The sequence below is a fragment of the Denticeps clupeoides genome, chromosome 6 (assembly GCF_900700375.1).
Source record: "Denticeps clupeoides chromosome 6, fDenClu1.1, whole genome shotgun sequence".
In the NCBI taxonomy this organism is placed as follows: domain Eukaryota; kingdom Metazoa; phylum Chordata; class Actinopteri; order Clupeiformes; family Denticipitidae; genus Denticeps; species Denticeps clupeoides.
The window spans coordinates 6,731,468-6,755,168 of NC_041712.1; the positions used below are offsets into that span (position 1 = coordinate 6,731,468).

At 42.6% G+C, this 23,701-nt stretch overlaps 1 protein-coding gene across 2 annotated transcripts in view; it reads right to left on the reverse strand.

Annotated features, from left to right (window-relative positions):
* Positions 1 to 3,758: 3,758 nt before the first annotated feature.
* Positions 3,759 to 23,701, reverse strand: part of LOC114792273 (serine/threonine-protein kinase PAK 3) — a 33,156-nt gene continuing 13,213 nt past the window's right edge. Inside the window, exons 2-16 of one of the 2 annotated variants that reach the window (XM_028983246.1) lie at positions 19,111 to 19,304; positions 17,998 to 18,098; positions 17,749 to 17,902; positions 17,600 to 17,637; positions 15,812 to 15,874; positions 13,072 to 13,218; positions 12,797 to 12,971; positions 12,458 to 12,521; positions 10,752 to 10,800; positions 10,154 to 10,266; positions 9,846 to 9,963; positions 9,669 to 9,768; positions 8,137 to 8,333; positions 7,773 to 7,910; positions 3,759 to 7,116 (exon numbers count right to left, since the gene is read on the reverse strand). In XM_028983246.1, the coding sequence (XP_028839079.1) occupies positions 7,027 to 7,116; positions 7,773 to 7,910; positions 8,137 to 8,333; positions 9,669 to 9,768; positions 9,846 to 9,963; positions 10,154 to 10,266; positions 10,752 to 10,800; positions 12,458 to 12,521; positions 12,797 to 12,971; positions 13,072 to 13,218; positions 15,812 to 15,874; positions 17,600 to 17,637; positions 17,749 to 17,902; positions 17,998 to 18,098; positions 19,111 to 19,282 (1,719 nt within the window). In that variant the 5' untranslated portion in view covers positions 19,283 to 19,304 and the 3' untranslated portion in view covers positions 3,759 to 7,026. The remainder of the gene's footprint in view (positions 7,117 to 7,772; positions 7,911 to 8,136; positions 8,334 to 9,668; positions 9,769 to 9,845; positions 9,964 to 10,153; positions 10,267 to 10,751; positions 10,801 to 12,457; positions 12,522 to 12,796; positions 12,972 to 13,071; positions 13,219 to 15,811; positions 15,875 to 17,599; positions 17,638 to 17,748; positions 17,903 to 17,997; positions 18,099 to 19,110; positions 19,305 to 23,701) is intronic. The other variant, XM_028983247.1, reaches the window with a different exon arrangement.

Genomic DNA, 23,701 nt, shown 5'->3' on the forward strand with positions numbered 1-23,701 from the left:
TCATGATCTACAGTTTGTGTGGTTGTTCTCAGAAAAAAATGATGCTCCTCCTTTTCAAATTTCACTCTTTTGCATGTTCTCTTTTTTAACAAAAAAATATACTAACAAATCTGCAAAGCAACCAGCCTGAAACCTTTTCAGCGTTCTTCTTGAATCCTGTACTCAGTTCCTTCAGTGTACATTGCAAACGAGCTGTAAATGACAATAAATTTGATTTACAAAGCCATGTGTTCTGCTGTTAATTTTTCATTCTCTCAGCAATAAATACATGCTCTCATAACATTATTCAATATATGCTTGAGCCTTTTTAAACACCCATTTATATATTTATTTTGAGTATTTATGCAATTAAAAAATAACACCTTTAGAGCATTTTACTTTTTCATTACATGTAGTCTATATAATGTGTATAAAACTCCATGTCACAGTCAGCTTGTACGTGACCTTCACTGGGGCTACAACAAAGAGAACTTTAGAACTGTGATCCCTGGACGCTGGATTCATGACGTCATTGGTCCGAATTTTAGTCTCACTGCCCTCTGGTGGCAGAGAGAGATACTGCGGGTCACAGAGGACACGCTCAGTTTGGACGATGCAAAAATGCTGCGTTAAATATATTCAACGTTTGTGTGTTCATTACATTTGTCTTCAAAATAATACACAGAGGAGCGTCCAGCCATGTTAAACTGCCGCGAGTTTAATGGAATTGTGGAATGTGAAGTGTGCAGGAGCAGCACGTGTCGAAGTGGGAAATGAGCGGGTTTGGCGCCACCTGCTGGTCTGTCCTCATTTTTAATATTGCGTCGCGCCATGTCTTTTTTTCTCATGGCTGTCCGCCTCATTCAGTTCCTGTCACCATTATAGTGCTTCCATTAAAATTGAAATAGTAGTATTTTTGTGAAGAGTTGCTGCAATTTAAATAATATTGTCTTTAATTGTATAAAGTGCAGAAAATGCTCTGTCTATTTTGGTGATTTAAAAATAGTTTTCAGAATCTGAATGTGATGATTAGCCAAGAGACACAATATTACACAACATCAGGAAATGTCTCCTCCTGCTCCTCCTCTCAGATGAGATTTGTGTAGTCGCTGGTGGGTTTTGCCTGTCTGGCTACTTGCAGAGCAACAGGGGATTAGCTGTTAAATTGAGTTGGGGATTCTCCGTCTGCCACAGCAGTATGTGCTGCCACTGATGATCTCCCATTGCTGCAGCGCAGCTACGAGAAGGACTTGGGGGTAAAAATTGTGCACTTGGAATTGAAGCTCATTGCTGAAGCGCGAGCGTTTGCATGTGTGCATGTGCACCATGCAGCGTTCGTTTGGAAGACCACTACAAGACCTCTGAAGGTGTGATGTGGCATCTGGTACTAAAACATGCAGGGAACAAATCCTGTAAATTGATTTAATTAGATTTTCCCCAGAACATCCCACAGAGAATTCATTATATTGAGATCATTTATTCAAATTTTTGCAATTCCATTGTTAAAATATGTCATCAATATGTCAGATTAGAAACGTGTCAATAGCTGCATTTGAAGCGTGAATTTAACACATCAGACAATGCAGAGCCATTGTTGTGGTCTTCAGAGTCTTCATCATCCACATGAACTGAGGACCTAAGTTAACCATAGGCCATCCTGTAGCCACCTCTCACCCAAGTTAACAAAGGTCGCGAAAATCATCAGAGCAGTCCACCTCCAATGCTCCAGTTTTTAAGTGGTCGGCATGAAACTTAGTAACTGAAACTCAGTGGGATACTGATTAGGGATGACAGGGAGATGAACAAGTGCCACCTAATGGGCCAGAGACACCAGGATGATACATCGTACATGCAACAGAAACCAGAAGATATTATGGACCTCAACAGTATCAGGTTTCAGTCTACAAGGTGAGGTTCTTCAGCCTTTTACTTTCCGTTTCCCTTAATGCAAGATTAATTAGGAAGTGACAGACTGTCTTGCAGAAGTGAACACCAAGAGCACATATGTTCACAGGTTTCCAGTCAAAAAGGTTTCAGGATACCTCGTCCATAACAAAGCAGAGCAGGTTGGCATGGATACATTATCATCTGAGAACACCCCCATTCTGAACTCTGCTCCCTATCCTCCATCAGAAATCTATTTTTCTGAACACAGCATTCCTCTGCTGTTGCATCTGCCAGACCCAGACTGTGCTTTAGCCCATTGCCCTGTCTAACTATATTTTTAACTCACACTGCTGTTATCAGATACTCTCTGGTGATTGAAGAAGTCCACCAGTTTCTTGATAAATGTAGGAAATAGTAGCAGCTCCAGCCATTTAGGGCCCAAAGTGAAATTAGGATTGGGTCAACCCCTCCTCCACCTCCATATCTACCTCCACCCCCTTTCCACCTACTCAGTGGTTTCAATGGGAGACTACAGGCAGTGAGAGGTCAGCGGGTCATGTGTGTTTTACATTGAACTCCTGTGGACAACATTGTAAAAAAAATCTCTAATCCAGTTGGACCAGTCTCCAGGCAGCAGGTGTCAGGTGTCCATAACCACATAAAGATCTCATTTGTACAGATACAGTACAGGCCAAAAGTTGGGGCACACCTTCTCATTCATGTGTTTTCTTTATTTTCATGACCATTTACTTTGGTAGATTCTCACTGAAGGCATCAAAACTATGAATGAACATGTGGAGTTATGTACATATTTTATATTCTAGTTTCTTCTAAATAGCTGCCCTTTGCTCTGATTACTGCTTTACACACTCTTGGCATTCTCTCGATGAGCTTCAAGAGGTCGTCACCTGAAATGGTTTTCCAACAGTCTTGAAGGAGTTCCCAGAGGTGTTTAGCACTTGTTGACCCCTTTACCTTCACTCTGTGGTCCAGCTCACCCCAAACCATCTCGATTGGGTTCAGGTCCGGTGACTGTGGAGGTCAGGTGTCCACTTTTTGTTAAGTACATAACTCCACATGTGTTCATTCATAGTTTTGATGCCTTCAGTGAGAATCTACCAACGTAAATGGTCATGAAAATAAAGAAAACACATTGAATCAGAAGGTGTGTCCAAACTTTTGGCCTGTACTATATGCAAAAAATAGTACCAGTCTGATGTTTGGACACACCTACTCTATGGTGACTAAGTATTAGATTATTCAGTCACCCCTCTTTACCTATTGGGGGTCATCATATCCAGCTTCATGAGATGCTAATTAACATGAGGGAAGGGACTCCTTCAGGCCTGTTTAAAAACCATCTCCACTGTCTGACTAAAGGTGGTTGAAAAAGCTCTATGCTTAGACAAGCCTCAAATACTAGTTTATTGTTTTCTGTGTTACTTTTGAGTGTTCAGTGTTTAATTGACTTGAAAAGGAAATAAGTAGGTGTGTCTGGTCTTTTGACTCCTAGTGTCTCTATGGTTACAGTTAATATGTTCATATATCTGTTCTGTTGCTCCTTTAATTGATATTCAAATAGAAATGTAGTGAGAGACCGTATGGGTCATATTTACAGCACTAACACATTTGGTGTTAGGTGCTGCTGAAATGATCATGCTACATAAATAATAAATACTTAAGTTTATAACGCAGGGCAGAAACTGCTTTCACCAAATCGCAGTTTCAACTGGTGCCTTGAGATAACCTGAGATAACCTGAGATTATAGAATTTGGTTCCTCAGTTCTCATTTTGGTTACTGAACCCTCTAGACACACTCACACCAAATAATTTACATTCTGTTCACTGTATATGTGTTTTCCGGATCACATAGTATGTTCATGCAACTGTGTCCTTATAGACATATTAAAAAAGATCTTTATTCCAACCAAAACAACTCATTTCCTCTTTTTTTATTTGAGCCCAGTTCCCAAACTGCAGATTTTTTTTTTGATGTTGTCATTTGTTTTACACTCAAGACACAGCCATGCACAATTCAGAATTCAATTCAAAAATCTATTGCTTCAACCACAATTAAAAATAGCTTATCCAAAACAATAAGTCCTCTCCCCCAGTCACTCTGTCAAGTTCTCCTTTATTTCTACGTCCTCTCGCTCATCTCCACATTTTCTTGTTGTTTTAAAAGGGATGAAGTCTGCTGAGATCGGTGAGCGGCAGGCCAGAAGTTTATAAACGTAATAATTAGAATAATAATTTAAAAAGAATGTTTTTAAGTCTTTTTTTTGTTCCTTTCTTGTGTAACACATCAATAGTTTTTTTGTTTTTTTTCATTCTTTTCGTTCTTTTTTTTTTTTTTTTTAAATCACACCACGTGTACAAGTTCACACATTCAGAGGGGAGGAATGTACAGGGGAGGAGCTACAGGTTTCAACGCCGTTGTCCATCTTTAGCTCAGTTTTGTGCTCATAGTTCTGGCCCACGCAGCAAGAAGTGGGTCTCTGAGTAAAGACGGCTCCAGGGTGAAAGTCGATTGTGTGCATGTGTGCGTGAACCCATGAGGTCTCTCCTGGAAGGACATAACACACGTTATCATGTGCAGCAGAGGACGACGCACACGCATACAGTCCCAGATCTTGACTTGTGTCCTGGTCGAGATGTCCTTTCTCCATCGGTTCCAGGGGGCGGGGTTAAAACCGTTTTCCATTTTACAAACAATTCTACAGAGCAGCCTGAATATTGAAGTTTCTTCTCTAAAGATTCTGGCAAAAAAGAGGGATATTTGATATATTTACACACATAAACGTTACTTTCAGGGTTATCTGAGGTCGGGTGGAGATGTAATACGATGCCATGCATGCTATTGGTTAGTGGTTAACCAGTAATATAACCTGCTCTTGGTGCCGACTGTAGAATGAGCTGGACGCTGGCGGGTGTATAAGTGACCACTTCGTCTCTGGCTCCAGTGTCTGAGCTTTTTTCACAGTGATGTTATTAGCACACAGAGACCAGAGGCTGAGGTAGCAGACTACCTAACACACACACATATATTCAAACACACCCACGCCTTGGTTTTGTCACGACGTGGGGTATGAACAGGCTATAGTCTCTCTGAACTGGTAATGAACAGGTATGCAACCTGAGGACTGGGACAGGAAGCCAGGTGCACTCTCCACCAGCGCCAAGCATCCGGGTTCGTGCCACAGGAAAAGACCATCTTTCCCAACAAAGCATATACTTCAACAAACTAATCTATCACAACGTTACAATGTTGACAGGTAGACAAATGGTTCACAGTTTAGGCACATTCCTTGCATTAGCTAACTATCTCTCTCTCCTCACTCATTTACTCAGTCACTCGCTCTACATGGATATTGCCGAAGTGAACAGTCGGGTTTTGAGGCTGAAATGCGTCCAGACATCAAGGCTGATAAATGGAGGGAGCGGAATGGGGGGGCTTTGTCAAATGGGTAACAACAGAGCCGAATTATATCAGGCTATATTTTTGCCTCGGACAGTGACCCTTGGGTATGTCCCGCCCCTTCACTGAGCTGGTTGCATCTACAAAGTTGGTCTTCAAAATTAAGGAATATTATTTCATAGGTATTACCGAGGTAGATGGAAGGGATGGACATTGTCCATTTTAGGGACAAATTAGGGGGTAAAGTTCACTGCAAGGGTCCTATTTAAACAAATAGCAAGTTTAAAAAAAATTAGACCCCTTCTACCAAAACCAAATTATTTTTCCTATTGCATTTTTGGCTTCCGGAGGGCCAAAAAACAAGACACGTCTTTAAGGACTTTGTTTTAAAAATAATTGGGTCTAGTTACTGTTGCTAAGGTAGGATTGGACAGTTGCCCCTTGTGGCAGGGTCTTGGCAAATGCCCACTCTTTCTCCAAAGATTTGGGGGAAATTATAAATTCCCCCCTCCGCAGATACAATCACAACGAGGAAACATTAAAATGTGATTCTCACACCGGGTCCCCAAAAACACAAACTTGTACCTTGACACACACCTGATGCACTCACACACCTGATGTCTAACCATACAACACAGATCTATAGACAATAAGACACATGATGAAAGACAGGGAAAAGGCTTGAGAATAATAGCACCCCTTTAAAACTGTTGTCCTGGCATGACTGCATGTGACTGTGTACTGTAATGTGCGCTTGATAAGGCCTGACCCTTACAATAAATAATTTCTGCAATATTCAAAATTTAGAACCAAATTCATTCTTTAAATCACAGTAACTACTTGCCAGCGTTGTGGTGTAGTGCAGCAGGCATTGAGAGTGTATTACAGCGGGCCCATGTTCTTGCCAGATGTCTGGACCCCCGGCGTTGCAGGAGGGGGGGGGGGGGGTGGTCTGTCTGAGGTACGACAGAAGACAAGCTGGTGTGACCAGGCTGAATCCCAGATGGCACGGCCACGACCTTACAGTAACACACACGGTATCACTGACAGGCCAGGAGAGCAGTGGTGTCACTCTGACAAACAGACCAAATCACCGTCCCTCTCTCACACACACTTTCTGTCGCAAATCCTCTCTGGATTTATGCATTCATGCTAACACACTCGCACGCGCACTGAAAGATGAGTGTCAGAGTGGCCACAGCAGTTAGAGTATACAGTCATGCAGGCATTTGGAGGGATTTCCAGAGTTGTCCCGGTGGAGTAGCACCCTAACTGAGGGGGGTGTGTGTGTGTACGTGTGTGTATGAAGCTGGACAGGACCAGATTCTCGGCTCTTGTACGGGGCTGCTCCACTTTCACTTGGTTTAAATCCCAGAGATAAGGAAAAAAGGTCTGTTTTGTTCACATTGTTCCTTTTTTTCCACTGGACTGGGGAGTGTTTGCCTCCCGAAACACAGACACACTTCAGACAGCGTAGTTCCACATCAAAAAGGTGTGTGGGGACAATAAGCAAAGGTGGAGGCAGCGTATCATGGCTTGTCCTTAAAGCAAGAACCAAGAACCAAGGCCGTCCGTCCTCCCATTTAATTCACAAACAGAGAGGCGTGTGTGTGTGTGTGTGTGTGTGTGTGTGTGCGTGCGTGTGTATGTATGTAAGTGCTGGGCCTTGTGCTGTCACACACCGCCTCCCATCATAGAACGGGGATCACAAGCCAGCCGCCGGCCAGCAGATGTCACCCCCCTAGCGGCTGCTGTTCTTGATGGCTTCCTTTGCTGCTACAATCAGGGGGGTCAGGCTGGACAAGGGCTTGGCAAGCTTCAGGAATGAGTGCTGAGGAGGGAAAACCAGAGAAACTTCAGAGAAACATCAAACGTCGTTGTTTTTGTGCCATGGTCTTTACAAAAAGTCTCCCCGTAACCATTAAAATCTGTACAGTAGAGCTCCATGACGGCAAGTTCTGCCAATATATTGAGAAAACACATTAAACTTAAATATGTAAATCTACAAATATATATCTCTATGGAAATAAAGATGACTGTCTATATGTGACTTTAGCAAAACATGAAACAAACAACAGATTTTGACCTGTTGTGGTCTTCATCAGGTATTAGGCACACACAAAAATCTACCATGGAGGTCACAACCTTTTTTTTATTACTGAAATACAAACCAATCTGACATATGCCTTACATGCCTTATCTAGTCTATATTCTACCCCTTCAGTTGCTAATTCTAAAAAGCAAGGAAAACAATGTGACTTAGGTGACATCGACTGTTGTGATTAATGGCTACTGAAATGGATGTTGACTTAGCAGGAATGGGTTGTTCAGAGTTTTTCTCCTCAGCATTCATTCAGCACATCACCACGTGCCAGGCCTGGTGTCTTTATTCCCTTGTCTTTATTCATAACATTTGTCCTGCCTGTGCATGGGCACGAAAAGCCTCCATTGATGCTTGATGAAATTATTTGATACTGATTTTCCTACCTGGAGCAGCTCCTTGGCTGATCCTCTCCGGTCCACATCCATCTCCAGGCAGCGGTTCAGGAAGTCTCGGAAGACGGAGGAGAGACGCTCGGGGTTCTGCAGCTCGGGTGTGCCATTAGTGGCTATCAGGTAAAGGGCCTGTAGAGCAAACAAATACCGCAAAATAACTACAAGTCAAATAACTAGGGTCTAGTTTATAATTTAAAACCATCAACTATTTCACTGACATATTGGTCTTTTTTTAAATCCAGTACCGAATTAAACGGAAAGTCCACATATTGAATGTCTGACTAGATCTATTATACATCAATATCCATCCTACAGAAACACGCATGAGGTGTCTGTTAGCAAGATGAACTCCTACCCTCAGTGGGTTCTCATTCAGATATGGTGGTTCTCCTTCCACCATCTCAATGGCCATGATGCCCAGAGACCAGATATCCACCTTAGGCCCGTACGCCTTCCGGGTCACCACCTCTGGTGCCATCCAGTAGGGCGTGCCCACCATGGTGCTGCGCTTATTTTGCTCTGGGGTGATCTGGGCGCAGAAGCCAAAGTCAGCTACAGAGATAAAGATAGAAAGGGGGATATTAAAAATCATATTTCTCAGAGGAACCATGATTCAAACAGACATCCAGTGTAAAACTGAACAGCTTCAAAGCACGCAATAAAATACCTCATCACATATAAATTACATCATAAACCACAGGATGGTGCACGATAATGTCCCCAATGAAAAAAAGCAAGAACTTCAGACAACTATACTGACAAAAATTCACTAAAGAATTACTATAACAGAAAATTAATATAACAAAAACCAAACCTCTCTGGATTCGGCAAATTTATGAGCAAGAGCAAAATTGCTTGTCACTTGCTGTAAGGTCGGCATTAGCATCACAATGATTGGACACCTTAGCATACTGACACCAACTTCATCACAGACAGGGCAGACAATAAACAAGAGTCTAATCACAATACCTCGCATTAACTGCACAACGGCATTTACATTTTCACGGCAGTGTGCAGACCATGCCAGGCGCATGCACATCCGCATAATGAAGGTCACAGGAGCGCTAGTCGCTAACACTAGCATGTACGGAGCTCTCGGTGTGAGGATTTATCGCCTTTAGGTGGCAAGATTCACAATAAAACACAGACTCTCCTAGATTGACAACATGATGCGTTAAGATTCTTAGTTAGAGGCGGAAGTGGAATTTTATTGCGACAGACATTAAAACACATAGCAGAGATGAAATAACATCCTCCAGGTATGTAGATATTGGCCAAGAAGGTACACTCAGCATTTAATAGTAACTTCCTGCATTTGTGGCAACCACGTACTATTACCACTAACATTAGTCGAAATATGGCGTTGTTGAAGGGTATTAAAGGTTGTTCAGCTCTTTGTGCAACTTTGCATCAAATTGTCACTTCAACGGAGAGCTTCAGCTATGAGCCACTTTGCTAGGTAAACTCCAGATGAACTCGCCTCACTCTGTCTTTCAGGCTGAGGTATTTAGTCTCGGTTATGTGCTGAGGCTGAGCTGACAGACAGATTTCAGAATAGCAGGTTGCATTTGTGGTATCGGGATTTTCTGTCATAATATATAACTGTTGTTTGGGGCCAACCCATTACAACCTGTGACATCACTCTAATTATAATAACAGGCATCCTTTTATGGCACTACTATATTTAAAATACTCCCTCTAACCCCTGAGCACAATTATAATAATAGAGAATTGCAGTCTTAGTAGCTACAATGTAATTAATGAAACATTCTTCGCTTCTTCTTTTAAAAAAAAAGCCTCGATTGCATAACTGTAACTGTATAGACTGCGCCCTTTAATAATATGGATCTTAAAAGTATCAATACAGGAAGTGTGGATTTAACTCACTGAGTTTGACAGAGCCATCCATGCCCAGCAGGATGTTGTCACTCTTGATGTCTCTGTGGATCACCTGATTAGAGTGCAGGAAGTCCAGAGCCTGCAGACACTGGCAGCAGAAACACAAAGACACGGTCAGTTTTAACTAAAGTTCTGACTGTGTGTATGTGTGAGCGCGCATCTTACTTCTCTGCAAACTGCGGCAATCTGCCCCTCGTCCATGCACGTCTCTGTCACCACGTCGGTGAGGGAACCTCCTGCCAAGTACTCCATCACCACCCACAACTCATCCCCAACAAGATAGCTGCGCGCAGACAGACAGACACGGGGCATGGCGTAAACACAGCAGTGTCGGCAGCACTGTGGTGTTGAGATGCTAATCACATAACTGAAGATCGGGTTATTTTATGCATCATATTTGGACAACATTCAGACAGTATTTAAGACAGATCAGCGTATACGTATTTTGACTGGTAAAGGGTTGAGGAGTTTACCTGTCCAGGTAATTGACAATGTTGGGGTTTTTGTTTTCCCTCATCACCAGGATCTCATTAATGATCAGCTCTTTTTTAGGCTGCTGCTGCAGGTTCATCTGCTTTATGGCCACCTAGTAGAGAGGAAACCAGAAGCCAAACAATGACCAATGACACTTATGATACTTTGAGGATCTAAGTATCTGCAGTGGTTGTTAAGCTCATTGAGACATACTGCTTGTGATTGTGGGCCATACAAAAATAAATTGTTGTTGGTGTTTTTGACTCGCCTAGTACAATAAATGACCTGCAGTTTATGGCCAGATAACCATAAAAAAAAAAAAGCTGAATAGTGGTTCATGTTGACTTTCTGTATATGAAATTTATCAGAGCATCATAACATTGCTAATTTGCAACTAATCATTTTTCCAATTTACAGAACTTACGTCTGGCAGACACCCTTATCAAGTGTCACTTACAATCATTAGTAATGTGGACGAACCCCCAGGGGCAACCCATGGTTCTCTTGCTCAGGGACACAACTGGATGCAATTGGGGTTTGAAAACTTGACAACTTTGTGGCTACTTCCAACCAAACAGGAAATAAACGTTTCCTTACCTCCTGGCCTGTGGCGATGTCAATGGCTGTGTACACTGTTCCCGAAGCCCTAGGGAATCATGGGGATTTTATTTCTTATAATTTTGTAACCATGTAAACATTTTTTTACATTATTGAACCTATGTGTAACAATGACAAATGTGACCAGAAAGGCGAAAAAGTGGAGAAAAATGTCTGTGGTGATAAGCAGGTCTCACCAGTGACCTTCCCAGAGATTTCCCTGAATTCAGATATTCTGTGTCTCTTGTTACTGAAGTAGAATTTTGTCACACACACATTTTTTCACACACACAGTGCACACAACAAAATATTTCCTCTACATTTAACCCACTAGGCCACCACTGCCCCCTACTGCTATGTAATAACCTTTCGTGTTTTATGGCATGTCACTAACAAAATGAACATATTATTTATCTAATGCAAAAAAATGTTGAGGTCCTATATGTACATGTATACAGGTTCTTTAGATTAATAGCACCCATGCTACATAGTAACTGCATTCATTAGCTTACAGCTTAGAAAGCCCTGCTCAAGCTGTAAATATGATTAGACCAAGGCTTTACTGTTTGGAGAATTTAGTATGCAGGATCGGTGTAGGTATAATGCAAGTTGTCAAACTCAATTTCACAGCTCATTTTTCCCCTCTATCACACCACATGCAGCACAGGAACTCTTTGAAAATAAGCTGTTTTCCTGGATCGGTTGGGAAAAACTGATGTAAAGGTCATGAGGCCATTAGAAAAGCTAAGATTGTGCTGAGAATGTAGAATGACTTCATGATAAAATGCCTCTGCATTTGTAATAGTAAAGATCAGAGTCTGTGTATGAGGGTGTCGAGAAATTAGGATCAGTATTTATAGAGTGTTTAGCCTGAGGGATTGGTGACTGGTGTGTGTGTGTGTGTGTGTGTGTGTGTGTGTGTGTGTGTGTGATGTTTAAAGTTTGTGGCAGTCCGATGATGTGCCACTTTGGTCATGTCCTGAACAGAAACCACACTAGTCCAAACGTGTATTTTCAGACTGGACATGCACAAAGTATCTTATTAATTTTCATGAATTTGAAAATGAAATTACAAGGGATTGAACATGGATCAAATGAAAAAATACTAAATGCTGATCAGAAACCAGAATAAAAACCACAACAAAATATTAATATTAATTCTAATTAATGGCTGAATAATGTCAATAATGTTCAAATGTTATTGACCGTATTAAGGGAAAAAGTAAGGGGAAACAACCCTGCATCCAAAATGTGTGGAAAGATGATACTTTGCCCTTTTTATACATGGCCAAGTTCTAAACTACTTCCAATGGGTCCACTGTCTGCATATTTTGCTAATTAACAAACAAATCAATGAAACAATCAGAACTGTTACATCGTACAGAGCGCCATCACACTGTGTGTGTCACCTTCCTTTTCGTCTCTCTGGCTCCGTCTCAGCTCTGCCTGGATGAAGTTTTCATTTCCTCTACAGTACTTTGGTACTTTTGCTTTCTCTCCCTAAACCTCTCGACCCTTTGAAAGCCTTTCTTCTCTGCTCTCTTTTCTCTCTATCACTCCTCTCTGTCCTTCACTGTTCCAGCATTCCTTTTTTAATTTTCCGGCCTGTTCTCCCCCGAAGCTCTGAGGTGAATTCTTTTGTTGTTTTATCACGCGATCCCTTTTTGTTGCTGACTGGGTGTGCGTGGAGGTGAGTGTTCACTCACCCCTGTCCTATTTTCTCAAAGCGAGTGTACTTCTTCTTCGGGTCCCCCACACTCACAATGCTCCCTGAAAAACACACACACACACACACACACACACACAATTACAACATATACAGTAGGACCTTCACACAGCATCACAAGATTTTGTTAATCTATGAGCTAAAACATCCAGATGTGATGCATGCTGGGACTTTCTGTGTTGGTGGGGTTTGGCTGCTCAATCTTGGCTTTAGTGACTGTGACACACTAATCTCTACAGTATATCCAGGACACTGAATTTACAGGCACCCAGCTTAAAACACACACATACACACACACAATTAGAAAGGACCAGCATACTCAGTCGCTCCAGAATCTCTTCATCAGTCATTTTGGACTTCTTGCGCTGCCTGTCAGTATGGCGGTACAGGGTACTGGAGGTGTTGTCTGGTTCGACCTTTGACTCTGGTGGGGTCGTGACCTCTTTAATTGGTGCAGGAGGGGGTGTTGGTTCTAAGACTGAGCGTGTGTAGATCTGCAGCGAGATGAGAATAAAAGGAGAGTAAATACATTTTTGAATGCGATTTTGAATAGATTTTTTTGGTCTTGTGCCACGCTTTAGATCTAACACTCACAGACTTGGTGTGTTCTGGACGTGGAGCGATAACTGGAGGCAGCTCATCATCGTCGTCCTCCTCCTCCTCCTCCTCTTCTTCCTCTTCCTCGTCCTCCTCCTCAGAAACTGGCGGTGCGATGGGAGGCTCTGAGGCGGTCTTTGCACCCTGCAGCAGACAGAGTGTCATCATGTGAGCAGTTAATGGGCTGTTCATTTTGTGGACAGTACAGAGCTGGTTTATGATCTGGACCCGGGTGTCAGTGATATGGAGGAGGAGGGAGGAGAGAGGGATGGGTTTAGCTGGGCGAGTTAGTAAATGTGTCAGCACTCAATGTAGTGCAAAGCAAAAATAAATCATCGTGTAGAGCCAGAGAGAAAATATTTGCCAAGATATGCGTCCAAGTATGTCTCTGAATAAACAATTTTGTACCAAACCCTGTTGCTACAATAAAGACTAAAATCCAGAAATCTTCATGATAAGATTTGATTCAGAATAGTTGAATTACGTTACTTACTCATTCCTGTCTACTAATAATGTATTATTATTATTATTATTATAGTGTATTGCACACTATCAACAAACAGAAAAGCACCAATAGTGAGAGACGTCCAAAAAAGCAGACTAAACCAGTGTCACTGTTAAATTCATATCACCAATATAAACCTGTTTCCACTACTATCCTGTTCCTGCCCGTAAACAAGGATACGCATCAAGTAAAACAATGAGAACAACTCCCTGGAATTCTGAAAGTACACAATTATGACCATGCGCATAGGACTCACTGCCTTCTTAATAATGTCGGACAAAAGACTGATTGAATACGCACAGTTAGCCTACTGCTTGTAAGCCCGTCCCAGGCCTTTAACAGATCCGGAAGCTCAAATTCATTTTACATGGACATATTTCTGGCTTAAGAAAACGTGAGCCAGTGTGAGTTACCCATGCAGGCAAGCAAGGGATCTGGGCAAGGGAATGACTCTGGACTCTCCGTTTCACTCACAGTGATATACGGTGGGGTGAGATGTGAAGCAGCATGGAGCGGAAACTGCATGCATCAGCAGTGAAAAGTGCAGCAGCTTCCAATGCGCTGAGAACAGAGTTTGCGAATGCTCTGCAAACTGACTTGTGTGCTCGTTGAAGAGGAAACGCTCTTGTTAAAAAGGAGAGATTAATTGCACCGTTAAAGCACTGATAAAGGACTGTTAGGCCGTAGGATTTATACTACTTGAGAGCGTAACAAGCACTGCACTGGGCAGAGATGTTCATTTCCAAATTCACCTCAAGCCAGTGACCCCTAAAGTCCATTCCATAAACTGCGCGAAGGCTGCTATTCGTGCAGTGAAAAGTGGGGGTGGCAATTCTTCTGGAGGGGCTTTGATGTTACGTATAAAAAAAAAGGCCAGACCCACAGTATAGACACATAGTTTTCCATAGTGTATTAGGTATTATTAACTGTATTATTTTTTTCAATATGTAATGCTCTGAAGTTACACATTATGTAGCTCCAAAAGGCTCAAACTATGATTTACATTTACAGAGTTTATCAGACGCCCTTATCCAGAGTGACTTACAATCAGTAGTTACAGGGACAGTCCCCTTCGGAGCAATTTAGGGTTAAGTGTCTTGCTCAGGGACACAATGGTAGTAAGTGGGATTTGAACCTGGGTCGTCTGGTTCATAGGCAAGTGTGTTACCCACTAGACTACTACCACCCTGTTCAGATGTGCCTTTAACGTATTCAAATTCAGGTATTTCCAAATTTAGTGAATCTGGTGGCAAAATATGGTACTTTTAACCAGAATTTCACATCCATTAGATTACAGATTACATTGTTACAGTTCACTTCAACAACCAGTCACTTACATTTGTTTTAAGTAGCATATTATTTTTTAAGTCCAAGGGAGGGCTAACATATATACTGTCTGCAGTGTTTGCTAAAAATATTTGAATATTTGAGGGTGCACAAAATCTATAAAATATTTGGCACTGGGTCCCTCACATCAGTTACAGGTTGTAAGAAGCTGTACTTTAACGTACTTAAACTTACTTGCAGGTCAGGTGTCTGTATCTGCACCACTGGTTTACATTTGTTCCAAGAGATTAGTAATGTAGATTAGTAAAGATTATTAATTAAGTTCCCACCTAAATATATCTTATGAAAAATGCTAAAGCCAGCTGAATATATTATTATGATTTAACATATTATTTTTAATGCTGTAATCAAATCATAAGAGTATCAAACAAAGTATTAGTTTAAGAGCGTGCACACTGCTTTTTGTTACTTTTTTTATTATCTTATTTTACAATTGCACAGGTTATAGGTCACATTAGGTGAAATCTTTTTACATAATAAAAATCAAGTTATAGTATATTTAGATGAATCTGCAGTGCAGTGTTTAGCGTAAAGCAACAATGGCATTGCCTCTATGCCTCCACATATGCCTCCTATATTGTTCATGGGAGATCATTTAATCATATATTCGTTTGGAGACAGTTTGAGTACTGCATCATCGTTAAACCATCTTTGTTTAGCTGCAAAAAAAAACACACTTTGACACTAATTGCAAAGCATAGATTCCAATTGTTGCATTGCAGATGTTGCTTTTGTAAAGGAAAGGGGAATCTGTGCAGCTCCTCTGCAGCATGGTTGCCTGTGCCTGTCCATTTTTAGCCCGCTGTGTGTGAGGGGGGGGGAGGGGGGTTGCACTCCTACTGAACCCTAGAGGGTGGAAAGTATAAAGCAATGTGGAAGTGTTACCTTGTCAAACAACGCGCTGCAGGTTCTAAGGCTGACTGGAGGCCCGGAGGACAGGAGGCGGTTCTGAATGTGGAGGTTGAAAATGTGAGGATTTCACTGGACAAAACCCATACAGTAACAAAAAAACACATGGACTATAGAAGGGGGCATGGGGTGGGGTTCGGGGAAAAGAGGGATAACGGGTGCTGTATAGATGTGGTCCAATGCGCGGCGCTCCTCTATCTGAACTTACAAACCTAAACAAGTCCCACTAGTTGGGCTGAATCAAAATTGGGGTTTGGATTTGTCATTTCAGATCCAGGAATGCCAAACAATGGTGCTGACTACTGTGAAAAGGAAGTCATCACAAACCTTGCCTAATGAATGCTGGCTGACAACACTGTGTTCTGCCATCTCATACCCTGCTGCTCTGTTTCAAGTGTAAGTCTGATTTATGGATCTCACTCTGACCTTTCTGCTGATGATTGGAGGAAATAGTGGATGAGCTCCAAAAATGCTTCACTGTGAATTTACTTTTGTCACTGTGTCGAGTAAATAAAAGACTTCAGTGGAGCAGAAGGCTTTCACGCTGCAGAGCACTGGCTTTATCAAGATGAAGAATAAGAAAGAAAAAAGTGGATTCTGTTTCCTAAATCTCACCGAACAAAACATGGTTTAAAACCAGTCACACATTTCGGATGCTAATCAACACTTTTATCTTGTCACTCTGACCCACTAAGACAGCAGACCTACAGAAAGCAACTAGATGGTCCGTGTGTGTTACGGTGAGTCTTGTATTTGTTGCATGTTGTTGCAAACAAACAAAACCATTTTAACGCCACAATATGTGCAGCATCGCAGGGGATGAGGCACGTTATACACAATGCAATACACGGAAAAGAATACAATGCAAATCGCTCATCAACCTTACTCAATTCTGTCCTTATCACCGCACAAACATATCCATCAGCGAGACACCCTTAGCCTATCCTGAATATACTGTTCTAATAATTGGTCTCAACACTCAATCGGTATTAGATCTCAATCTAATACCGATCTCAACCTCACACAATCCTTAACCATGCACCAATAAGACAGAATTATACCTGTACAGAAACAAACTCTAAAAAAAATCAAGTCTTAGCATCAAATGGGTTTCATATAGGTTGATTGACAATTAGCTAACAATGTACGTAAACACATTTGCCTTAGCTAATTTCCAGTAAGGCGAAGAGGTTGTATTTTGGGCCCATTTTTCACAGCACTAGCCTCCCAGTCCTTTTTGCACTAACGCAATTCTTTCTGACAACCTTTAAAACAAAGTTTAAAATATGAAGAACCATTGGGGATGGCTGACAGCTCCCTGCTTCCTCTTTTTGGGCAACGAGCCTGTCAATACGTCCATTCCTTCTACACTTCCTTCCGTTTTATTTCCTTGCACCACGGCCGCTACTGAGCCAGACGTGTAGATTATCACATCTTTAATTCCACTGACACTCCCCACACATTTTATTTTATTAATGGCACATAAATGCCAGGCTTTTATCTATAAGGCACCAGGCACTGCTGAATGGCAGCCAATGTCTCAGTCCTATGAGGTGACTAAAAGAACCATGGCAGGTTAAAACTTACCTGTGAGATTAGCACAGATAGTTAATTAACAGGCCTTTTTAACACCATTCAGGGTAATCGGGCATCTCCTGACAGGCATAGCCATGTCTTTAACTCTACTCTAAATCTTAAACGGTGGGAGAATCATTCAGTAATGTGTGTCTTTGGGACAGATGTAAAAGTCAAATGAACACTTACCAGAGTGTTGGCTGCAATGTAGCCATGCGCCGACTTGTCTGAAATGAAAAATCGGCAAAATTTAAACAATGCATTGAACATTGTGAAATATGGACAGTGATCTGAACAGTGAGGGAAGGGAAGGATAGAGAAACAGAAAACTGTATCACCTCCAGAGGTGAAGCTCATATATTTCTGGTTGTTGACGGTCTCTTTAGAGTCGTAGAACTTCAGAACATCAAGAACGGCCTGAGGATTCTTCTTCTGTTCCAGCTTAGTGATGTTTGAGGTTTGCAGCAGCCTTGCCCATTGCTCAGGAATGCCCTGAGAGAGAAGTGTGTGTGAGGAAGTGGGAGTGATAAAAAAAAAAAAAAAAACACTCACATGTAGGCTCCATTGATCAACTGGCATAATCTCACCGTGAACTCTCCCGTTACTGCGTCGAAGCCAACATGAATGGTGTGCTCAAAGTCTGAGGGTAGCGATATCTCGGGACGTTCCTTCTCCTTCTTCTTATTCGCTGCAGAGAGGAAGAAACAACAGACAGGACTTATGGATTTGCTCTTTCACATGCTTCTCTCAAAACCAACCAGCATCTCAAATCTCTCACTCTAAACAGTGGTAGTAGCCTAGCAGGTGGTAGTAGCCTAGTGGGTAACACACTCGCCTGTGAACCAGAAGACCCAGGTTCAAATCCCACTTACTACCATTATGTCCCTGAGCAAGACACTTAACCTTAAGTCCAGGGGGACTGTCCCTGTAACTACTAACTCTGGATAAGGGCGTCTGATAAATGCTGTAAATGTAAATGTAGAACAAGACAGAACAATCCTGCTGCTGATGGCCAAGAATTTCACCAACTGGACTAGGTGTTCAGGGCGCGCTCTACAATTCCATCTCTGGACTTTGGAGTAGTAACACAGTAAAAAGCAACAATGTGCATCTCATTTGGAAAATAAGTCAAATATACGTCCCAGAGTAAATTAACATGGCTGAAAAGCTCTTCAGTTCCCTATGGGCACCAACTTACCAAAAATCTAAAATGCTAGATTTATGTTTCATTTTCTTAGTTTCTTCCTAGGGTGGTTTCCTGTTTTGTTCTTTTCATAAATGAGTTTTAGTTTTAGAAAATAACATGGTGATCAATAACTGATAGGGGTGTTAGAAAATACAGATGTGGTGATATTGTATCGATACAGGGATATCAAATATTGATATTTTTGTATAGAAATTTATTCCACTGGGTGGTGCTGTCGAGCATTTTCTTTCGTAAGGTCAGTAGAGGCAAGACCGTGACACCGCAAAACTTGACAGACCGATCACAGCATCTGGTATTTCAGATCTGTTTTTCACATTTTCAGTAAACTGTAGAATATCGCAATATGCACAGGATCACAATATATGGTGATATCATCATATTGTGACCTGTGCGTTGTGAGATCCTTGCCAATACACACCCCTAATGACTGAAATATCAATATTTTATGACGTTGGTCTCTAGATGCATGTGTTGAAGGTGTGTTGCCGCTCACTCTTGTCTCCTCCGGGGAAGATGGAACGCAGACGGGCTTTCTTGTTTTTCTCTTCGGGAGCCATTGGGAGTGGTTTGGAGCTGTGATGAATTGAGGAAGAGTCTCGGGAGCTACTGTTCATTCTCAGTGGGGGAGCTGGTGGCTTCTCTTCAATATCCACACTATCGGACATCTTTAGCAGCACTCACTATATCCTGGGGTAGAAAAAGAGGTAGAAAAACAGAGACGTTTAGCCTTGAGCTCCAGGTAACATGAAAGCAGATAACACTTATAACTCAGGTATGAAAGGTCATGCCCTGAGTTCATCATTTAACGATTGGAAAAAATTGGGGAATATTGTGCAATTGCTGTTGATAGTTTAAGCCTAATTATAGGATTAGGAATGTTGAAAGACAGTCTCACAAAAATATATATAAATAAACCTTAGAAGTACTGGCACCTGTGAAAAAAAAAAAATCATGGATTATATACCGGATTTGTTTCCAAAATCAGCCCTATAAAGGTCGTTTCTGCTTTCCCTATTCGCTAATGACAGAGGTCGCTAATGTGTTTGCAATGGCCTTGATGTTCCGCACAATTTCCCACTTTTGTTCAAGATGACCTATAGGTGTGTATGTGGACATACAAATCTCCAAAAGCTAAAATGTTCACACACACACACATTGGTGTGACATCATTTGCAAACTGATCCATGATGTATGTATCATCATTATAAGGTATCAGTAAATGAATCTTTAATTAGCGATTGGCCCTGTGGCTGCCATGAATTGGTGTATACAGTGGGGTAGACATACAACATATCCTCACCGTTCTCGTTACATGAACCTGCCTGGTCCGTGACCCATGAAACGTCAGAACTAAATAAATCTGCATTCGCCGGCATGCCAATCATTATGGTGACAGTAATATTACATGCATGTGATAAGAAATTTATTTCACCTTGATTATGGTTTATGATTATGATTAAGTTCACAAGCTCGCCAACCTGATTCCATCTACAGGTTTGGTTTGGTACGCCCCTGATGACTTTTACAGAGATATTTATTAAGACTCCATGTTGGAGAACCCAATTATTGCTTAAGCACGTTCAGTAGACCTGGCAAGTGAACGCTTTTAATGTCAGTTCCTTATCAGCATCTTTTCATGACATGCATTGAATGACGATGTCAGATCGACGTAGGCTCTACTTCTTCTTTCCGATGCGTGCTGCATTGCAGAACCTCTGCTGCAGGTTTGTGATCACATGAGAGAAAGTAGGAGAGAGATATGTGAAGAGATCTGATAGCCTGATTAGCATGAATCTGCCTGGCCAACAAGCTGCTGATTTCAGAGTAACTCAGACAGAGACCCCAAAAATGGGAAAACGGGCCTAGAGGCTTGATCCACTTCACCAGAAGAGCGGATGGGCCCTTTTAAACACGTCACATGCTGTGTGTGTGTGTGTGTGTGTGTGTGTGTGTGTGTACTACACAGTTCTTTCCTGTTTTCTTGACTTTTGTCCTTACATGCAACCCTCCATAAGAGCCCTGCCCCAAGGGTCCGAACGATCTCATGACGTTCAGACTCGGCACACACACGCTGGGTCAGAATGCAGCATGGCTCTTTTTTGGTTAGTTAAAAAACAGCAGAAAAAAAGAAGAAAAAGCATGTGAGTCAGCTGCCTGCATGTGTGATTCACGCTGTGAGTGTGTAAGCGTGCAAGTGTGTGTGTGTGTGTGTGTGTGTGTGTGTCTGTTTTATGGTAGTGCTAAAAACAGCATTAAAATTCTGAATATCTTGTAGCTCTTGTCTCAAACATCTGCTGAAACTAATTTAAAAAACAAATACACACAACTCATTCCCTGCCGAACCTTGTTGCCAACGGCAACCGAGGCTTAGCACTGGTGCAATGACTCTAAACATGAGGGCTTTAGTCACACAGTCCCACACAATGAGACACTCTGCAGGTAGGCTAAGGATTGCTGGTCGGCTCCAGTGACCAGAGGGGACCAGGGAAACATGCTTTTAAGAGGCTGTGTGTGGATGCATGGTGTGTGTGTGTGTGTTCTGTAAGAACTGCACCTGTTCAGGGTGTGGCTGGGAAAGTCATGCACACACACATACTCCCGCTGAACTGCCAAACGGCCGTTTTTCTGGCTAGACCAGACCCCACATGAGAATTTCCAGCTAACCCCCCACACCCATCAAGCCGAGCGGAGTTTGCATCGCCCTATCTTTCTACCCGTTTCTCAGACACACTTATACAGACAAGTGTGTCCGGGAGTTTATCGGCTTTTAATCAATTGTGAGTGTGCCACTCTTCTACAGATCCAAATCCACGCCTGCCGGACACACAATAGTAGCAAAACTCACCAGTGACGGAAGGGGTTAAATGTTGTGTCGGCACCCGAAACTGCATAACATGGAACTACCAGCCGCTTGGAGGTTTTTCTGTCGTACCCATCAGGTTCCTGGTTTCGTGTCGACAGTTTCAGACATGCCTCAGACCACGGTGGTGAGGAAATAAACCTGTCTATTAGAGAAGCCCACGTCTGGCCACGTAACGGGCGTTTTCAGACGTTTACGCATTTCGCCATGTTTGGCAGGATTTTATTGTCCAGGGGATCACAGTTGCTGTAATCTCTCCTCGCCCATCTGTCACTCATTTTCAGCCTTTCTTGATTGGCCATATAGCAGGCATCAAACGACATCTGACACGGCCTGACATTCCTCATCCTACAACGACAGCGGGAAGAATCCTTGTATAATCTGTACATTTTCTCGAGGTGCGAGGGCATGAGCGCAATGCTTTCCATCTATAGCTGCACGTCAGCGTGCTTTGTATATACTGAGACTACACTGGATCACTAGATCTGGTTCCTGTCAACCGGTCAGTACGGTACAAGTAGCTTGTCTTTGATTTGAAAAACTGACTCGGAAGCTGGTGGCCTGCAATATTAATTCCCAGTTTGCATTATGTATCTCTTCAGAAGTTCCTGCCGGCCTTTGGTTCAACCTCTCACGTGGGTTTTGTTTTGGAGACGGCTGGGAGCTCCGCCTCAATCCAAGGTATAACAATACGGACAAAACCGAAGGGGCGCATGAATAATTTGAATGAAACGCTAAACTCTGGCTACACCTCTGGACTAGGGTTTCTATGGCAACAATGGGTGCTGTCATGGGGTCAGGATCTCGTCAGTAGACGTTTCGTTTTCAGCCTCCTCACGCCCTAATAATAACCCGCCACAGTTTTTATTTCCTTCTCTCCGTTTGCCCCCACCAGTGCATATTTAGGGTAGGAGCTGAGGAGCAAAACAATGCTCGAAGCTCATAACTCATCGTTTCGGCTGTGCCGTGGGGGAGAAGCTCCGGAAGGTTCTGGGTAAGCAAGTCGGACCTACATCACGAGCCCAAGTGCATTCGAGCCAACTCTACCATCCTAATATACACTCCGTCCATCTCCGCTAATCCAGCCGGCGAGACCGCGTCCTCGGGAAGTCATTCCGGGCTCCGCTGGGGGAGGGGGAGACCTCCCGCCGGGACACCAGATTCACTGACGGACGCAGGCCTCGCGGAGAGAACCAAAGGAGGTCCTTATCCTCCGCTGTAGCATAAACCACTGACCTATTTACCGAGCGCAAGGCCACCCCGACCGGCGCGTCCCGCCCCATCTACCCTCCGTGCCCCAGCAGATCTCTTCACGAAAATACGACGGCTCATTAAAACCCGGGCTCGCGTTGTGGAAAGTCTCCCTCCACTTCGCGTCCATGCCATCGGTCCTTTTTTAATGGATAAACCCGTTTAAATTGGCCCTCATATTGGCTGTTGTCCTCTGAAAGGTTCAATCTGCTGGTTTTGGAAATAAGCTCTAGGGCTGTGTGCAAATGGCCGTCCTTTTTTTTTTTTTAAGAGGGGGGTAAAAAAATAAAAAGAAGAGTGTAAAATGTGCTCCAATTTAGCGATAGCGCGTCAGTCTCAAAAGCCCAACAATTACAGTACGTGTGGAGAGATGAACTCTCTCTCTCCCGGCCTCTCGATCTTTCTGACTCTCATCTGCTATTAATACACATTAAAGAGAGAAGCCGTTTTCGCTGCTGTTTCATGGTGATCAAAGATTAATGCGCGCCACCCCGCTGAAATTGAACGGATAATGCAGGAAGAGCGGCGGCAGCAGCGCGGCTGTATTCTTGCATCCGAGTCCCAGAGATGGTTTCCCTCCGACACGCACAGGAACATCACATCTGCTCTATCGACATTTATCAACGAGGACGTTGTAATGTAAAATACAATCAAGATTAAAATCACTCAAATTGTATCCTAGGAAGACCCTGTTCCTGTATGTAGCTCACTTAGATCTTCCTGAACTACGTTCTCTGTTACAGCAACTTTTCTTAAACCATGTTTAATACATGTAATACAACGCTTTCTTTGCAGTAAAACCTCCAGTAGAAAGTGAAGGTAAATTGTAACTTGATCCAGTCAGAATAACCAACATCCTCCAACGGCCCTTAGGGGTCCAGCAAGACGGTATGACAGAGCATTTTTAATATAGAATTTAATATATTTCAAAATATACTAAATCTAAAGTAGGACTAGAAAGCAGGCCAGAGGC